Source organism: Mustela lutreola, chromosome 5 (assembly GCF_030435805.1).
Source record: "Mustela lutreola isolate mMusLut2 chromosome 5, mMusLut2.pri, whole genome shotgun sequence".
NCBI lineage: Eukaryota > Metazoa > Chordata > Mammalia > Carnivora > Mustelidae > Mustela > Mustela lutreola.
Window position 1 is genome coordinate 151,776,991 of NC_081294.1, and position 6,324 is coordinate 151,783,314.

The window sequence follows — 6,324 nt, forward strand, 5'->3', positions numbered from 1 at the left end:
GATAATCTTAAGCAGGCCCCATGCCCAGCTCCGAGCCTGATAAAGGGCTCCATCTCACGGTCTTGAGACCATGACCTGAGCTGAAACCAAGAGTGGGATACCCAACCGACTGAGTGACCCAGGCGCTCCCCGCCCAACTTTTTTTAAACCAATACACCACCGTTGTTTTTGTTTTCTTTTTTAAATCATTGCTCCTTAGATCTGTGCCATTGTTCTGTTTCACACAGTTTATTAAAAATCCACCAAATGAAACCACAAGCATTGTGTCCACAGGAACACATCCATGAGTAACAAACATAGGGGTGTGCTTTTTTCTGCTCTGACTCTATTGTTTTTGTTTTATGTGGGTCTTGTTGTTTTGTTCTTCCATCCTTGGCATTTTCTAGGAGAAGCAGCAGTTTCAGCGGCACCTGACACGCCCGCCTCCCCAGTACCAGGACCCATCCCAGAGCACCTTCCCCCAGCAGGTTGGACAGTTCCCAGGTGAGGGGACCGCGGAGGCAGCTCAGGCAGCACAGGACGCAGTGGGTGGCTCTTGCTGTCTGCATGGCTTCCTACTAGGGGCTAACTAGATCAGCTGGCTTGTGTAAACATCAGTGTGCCAGTGGAGCCTGCAGGCCCAGGGTCAGGGGGAAAGGGTCGCAGGGGCAGACCACTTTGGCGGGCACTCTGGCCATGCCGTCTTTTGAAGTAAAATTATTTCTGGCTGGAGGATAGCTAATCAACAGGAAATGGGTTCTGTAATTCTTAAGAAAGTTCTTTGTTTCTGCTGTGATGTGCCTTCAAAAAGGGACCCTCTTATTTTCCAGTTAAGGAGAGACTTGGGGTAGTTTGTGTGGCCTTTTTGCTGCTTCTCTTCCTGTCAGCTCACTTTGGTGTCACAGGCAGATAGCACTCTGAGGTCTCAGCTATCATATCTTAGCTATGCTCGGGAACCTGACAGCCTTTGCTTGGCCGTCCCTCCAGGAATATGAGAGGACCTCACACCCTCCCCTCTTTCACCCCGACGGTGCCAGCAGCTCATACACTCCTCACCTGAGTGATCTGAGTAACCGCTGCCTGGGCCTGGAACCACTGTTGCTATCTACTTGCCCTGTTGTCCTGCATTCCTGTCCTTGACATGGCCCCCTCAGCTTCCCTGAGTCTGGCCACAGCTCTCTGTCCAGTTGTATCCCCCAGCCTGTGGGGACACCCTCCCCATACCCCCAGCCACAGAGCTCCCCACACAGACCACCTCTTGTATCTCTGGCATTTTCACACTCTCTTCTCTGTCTAGAATACTCCGTTTCTCCAAACTGTTGAAATCAGTTTTTCAGTTCAACCCTTTGAAAACCCGATGTCTTTGTCACCATTTTTCTGAAGCCATCCCCAGATCTTCCAAGGCACTGAGCCTCTGGTCCCCTGCCCTGCCAGCTGTTGTTACCACCCTGTCATACCACAGAGCCTTTGCCTCCCCGAGGCAGACCCTGGGCCGTATCTATCTTGGAGTCTGCTGTGCTGGCGTGGAGCTCCCACGGAGCAGAAACAGAGTGGGCCTTTGACGGGTGAATCATTGAGTCTCCTGGCTTCCCCCGCCCTGGGCTTTGGCCCCCTCCTCTGAGCTGGTCTTAAATTCATTACTGCTCCAGACTGGCCTCCATTCCACCCTGTGGGAAACCTGCTCCCCTTTGGCCCACAGGGCCGTCTTCTTTGAGGGTCCACTGACCTTAAGATACCTGGTGTTCTGATTTGGCCTTTTACGCCAGAGAACAGTGCCTGCAGCTGGGGTCCTAGAGCCTCTCGGTGGCAGTGGGCCCAGAAATGCCAGCTCGATTGACTGGCTCTTCTCTGCCTTCTAGGGTCCTCTGGTGCTGTGCCTGGCATGAACAACTTGGGGCCATCTAACTCCAGCTGTCCTCGAGGGTTCCCTCAGGCTGGGAATCTGATGCCAATGGGCCCTGGACACACTTCAGTTTCCTCTCTCCCTTCAAACTCAGGCCCGCAGGACCGGGGTGTGGCTCAGTTCACTGGTTCCCAAAGCCTGCCGCAGGGCGGTCTCTACGGCATGGCCTCCGGCATCACCCAGATTGTTGCCCAGCCGCCGCCACAGGCCGCCAATGGACATGCCCACATTGCACGGCAGACCGGCATGGGCCAGAACACCTCGGTCTCCGCTGCCTACGGGCAGAACTCTCTGGGGAACTCCAGCCTCTCTCAGCAGCACAATAAGGGGACTATGAACTCTGGCTTAACCAAGCCACAGGTGCCAAGGGTGTCAGCCACTGTGGGAGGCCAGAACGCCTCGTGGCCACATCAGGGCCTGCCCAACTTGAGTGGCCAGACCCCGGGGAGCAGCACCGTGAGCCCCTTCACGGCAGCCTCCAGTTTCCACATGCAGCAGGCCCACATGAAAATGTCCAGCCCCCAGTTCTCCCAGGCGATGCCCAGCAGGCCCATGGCCCCCATGAGCTCGGCAGCCGCGGCGGGGTCCATGCTGCCCCCAGTGAGTGCGCAGCAGAGGACCAGTGCCCCCGCCCCAGCACCTCCCCAGGGAGCCCCACAGCCAGGCTTGCCGGGCCTGAGCCCCGGTGGGCCTGAGCTGGGGGCCTTCAGCCAGAGCCCGGCACCACCCATGGGAGGCCGGGCGGGACTGCACTGCACTCAGGCATACCCTGTGCGGACCGCGGGCCAGGAGCTGCCCTTTGCCTACAGCGGGCAGCCAGGGGCCAGTGGGCTGGCCAGCATGGCTGGAGATGCCGACCTGATTGACTCCCTGCTGAAGAACAGGACTTCGGAAGAGTGGATGAATGATTTGGATGACCTTTTAGGGCCTCAGTAACTGGAGGGTTTGCGGTATTCTCAGTGTTCCTACAGCCTGTATTTTTGTTCTCAGATTCAAGAAATATCAACTACTTTGGACCAAAAGCTCGTGGCCCAGAGAACAGGGCTGAGGGGTGGGATTGGAGCCCCAGGGCCAAGGCGGGCCCTGGCCAGGGTCTGCGGGGACCCCCCCCCCCACCTCCAGCTCCCAGCCAGCAGTTGCGGTCTGTCGGGCTGGCCCCAGCCCCTCTGCTGGCATCCACTGCCTGGTGTCGGGACAGCAGGACAGGGTTCTGCAGGAGGTTTTCTATCTGAATGACCAAAAAAACCCCAAGAATAATGATGGTGAAACCCCACGATGTGTGCCATCGTGTTGACTTAATCCAAGATTTCGCCACTTGCCCCAAGGCTGGGGACAGGTTTCGTTGCAACTTTGTATAGCAGAACCATTCGCAATTTGTAGCATAGAAAAGATTTTAAAAACTGTTTTTAAAGATTTGAGGACCGATTAGGATAGGTGGTGGTTTAAAATGATTGGCATTGGGAACTGAGGGTTTCCTTGTGGTCAAGAGCCTTTCTTATTCCTGTTCTTTGTCTTCTTTTCAGGGGATAGGGAGGGTCCCTGGGAGGTCATTTCCGTCAGCGCAGCCTGTGACTGTATGTGCCAAAAAGGAACAGGATGCCGCGAGGTGGCAGCGCTGGGAACACAGATGTGGCCTCTCCAGCCACTTGCCTTCTTCCTCCTCCCACAGTGCTGCACCCTCTGGGTCGACACTCATGACTTGCCAGCCCCCAGGCTATGTGCTGAAATGGAATGTATGGGGTGCCTGTGTCTGTGTCTTTGCCCTCCTTCTGCAGTTTCTCTGAAAACTAGTATTTGCTGTATCAGGAAGGTGATCCTAGCTGAGCTGCGCACAGAGGTCCTCACCTAGTCTCCAGTTCCCGTGACCTATCTGCCACCCCTCTTTGTCTCTCCAGCCCAAATGGAAAACCTCTTGAAGGCAGTGTACCAGATTGGTGGGGAGTCACTAAAATCCCTTAGGGAGCCCCAGCATTGTAGGTGGGAGGGCATCTCCTCCCCAGAAGGCAAGGGTGCGGGGGAAGGAGGGAAAACCGGGAGTGTGGGGGTCCCAAAGGGGGAGGGGTGCAGGCCAGGCTGGAGGAGAGAATTCCACTTGGTTTCACCACTTTGGCCACTCTCCCATGCCAGATGACTTGCACTTTTTGAAGAGAATGGCTTTATAACACTAATACATCCTTCTCGGGTTTTGAGTGGATGTCTCTCTGACGGTCTATGGACTTGACTAAGCTAAAAGTCCACAAAACAGGATTCCCTGTGGGCTGTTTCTGGACAACACAGATGGAGAGAGCACTTGGGTTAGAGTGAAAGCAGAGTGGTAAGTGCAGGGTGAGACCCTTTTAAAGTGTCGGAGAGCAGAGAGGACACTGAGAAGAGTGGCTTCCATGCAGAGTGGTCTCGGAACAAACTGAAACCCCGTGTTTATTTCCCTGGAGTCTCAAAGTAGATGATTCAAGGAGTGTCCTATGTAAAGAATTGAGCCAGGGAAGATAATCTGTGTGGGCAGCCTGAGTGGCTTTTGAGGGGACGAAGGGTTGTGCACACAGGGGTAATTATTCTGCACCAGCAGTGCCTTTGCTGGGGGTACTTGGACCCTCAGATCCTCTTCTCTATAATAGCCATTTGCCACCTTGGGTGGTGTGTGGGCCATTTCCCCTTTAAATGCCCTCCCTGGCCCTCCCAGATGCTGAATTTAGCTTTCAAAGAAGGGAATGAATCATAAAGCCAGTGAAGACTCCACCCTCTGCGTGAGTTCCCCAATCTGAAGGGGAAGAGGGTGACTTCAGCGGGTTTTCTACCAAAAATAGAGGGCTAAAGGCTGGTGATGGGTCCTGTTCCTCTCCTGGTCTGCCTCTAGCTGCTCACCTCTGTCCCCTCCTGGGGAGGGCTGCCCCCTGCCTTAGTCCTTGGGCCGCCAGACAGACAGCAGGCTTCTTGCTGCAGTGTCAGAGCAATAAAATGTGATGCTTGGGGTCCCCCCAGGGAGCTGCCCGTGGCTTTATTTATGAATCTGGTTTTTGGGGAGTCAGGGGAAGAGACGTCTCTGCTTCAGTGCAAATCCCCTCTTCCAGGAGCCATGACTCAAAAGAAGGGTGCTCGGACTTTGTTATACACATTTGCGTTGTGTAAATAAATGTTTACAATTTTATATTAAAGAGGAAATAAGCGTTAGAGTTTCTGACTGTATATTTTTTACTTTTATAGATTTTAAAACTATGATCCTTTATATATGTGTTTTGGGGGAGTATGATAAGTTTTATGGCAAACAGTTGGTATTGTTAACTTTTTTTGTCATCAAAGTACATAAAAATCCCATTAATTCCCTTATTCTTCTACTGCCCTTAACTCTGGTATACACCAAAAAGAAATCTTTACTTTCCTTCTTTTATCATTATAAAATAATAAAAGTATTTTGCCTAGTATGGAAACCGCGTGTGTCTTGGACCTCACGTGGCTGCGCCAGCAGGGTGGGTAGGGGATTGACTTGTGACTTCTTGGGTAGTTGGTGTCCGTCCGGGATGGAGCTGCTTGCCCACTGCTTGGTGGTAGAAGGAGGGACATTTGGTCTGGTTTACCTCAGAGTAACTTTTTTTTTTTTTTTAAAGATTTTATTTATTTATTTGACAGAGAGAGATCACAAGCAGGCAGAGAGGCAGGCAGAGAGAGAGGAGGAAGCAGGCTCCCTGCTGAGCAGAGAGCCCGATGCGGGGCTCGATCCCAGGACCCTGGGATCATGACCTGAGCCGAAGGCAGCGGCTTAACCCACTGAGCCACCCAGGCGCCCCAACCTCAGAGTAACTTTTATTACCTGATGACAAGTAGGAGGGTGAAACTTGGGGCCACCAGCCTCTCCCCTCTTGTGGACCTCCCCACCCCATCTTTATGTCTAACGGGAGGGAGGAAGTTGGACCCAGTGACTTGGGTACTTTAGGTCCTCAACAGTTGAGATATTTTACTGGAAGCCCTGAGACTTACCCTCCAAGCACCCTACTCCCCCAAGTCCTATCTGGTGTCCTCCCCCGCCTTTTTTTTAGAAGAACATATGCTCCAGCCCACCCACCCACTGTTGTCACTGTCCACTGTGGGGGTCATCACATGATGGACCCACCCTTTCCCTTTTGTCTTCACAGTGGTAATGCACCTGCCCCTCTTCCCTCTTGGCTGTGCTTGTGTTTCAAAGAGAACTGGCTGGCTGAGTGGCTGCCCTAAGCCCAGCCCCAGAGGCTAGCCAGTGCCTACAGACCTTCTCAGGGAGGTTGGGAAAGATGATCTTTGGACCCTCACCCAGAGCAGAAACTGACATAGGAAAGGTTAGGGTTCCAAGCTGTCGGTCAACAAAGAACTCTGGAGACCTCTCTGGTGCAAAAAGGTGATTTTATTAAAGCACAGGGACAGGACCCGTGGGAAGAAAGAGCTGCACTGAGGTTGTGAGGTGCCAGCCCATT

The 6,324-nt window shown here is 53.2% G+C and overlaps 1 protein-coding gene across 3 annotated transcripts in view; it reads left to right on the top strand.

The window, feature by feature from the left end:
- MAML1 (mastermind like transcriptional coactivator 1) overlaps positions 1 to 6,324 on the top strand; it is a 46,653-nt gene that overhangs the window by 39,761 nt on the left and 568 nt on the right. For 2 of the 3 annotated variants that reach the window (XM_059175902.1, XM_059175901.1), the window contains 2 exons: positions 387 to 483; positions 1,839 to 5,052. In XM_059175902.1, coding sequence (XP_059031885.1) covers positions 387 to 483; positions 1,839 to 2,818 — 1,077 coding nt within the window. In that variant the 3' untranslated portion in view covers positions 2,819 to 5,052. Of the gene's footprint in view, positions 1 to 386; positions 484 to 1,838; positions 5,053 to 6,324 lie in introns of those variants that run through there. The other variant, XM_059175904.1, reaches the window with a different exon arrangement.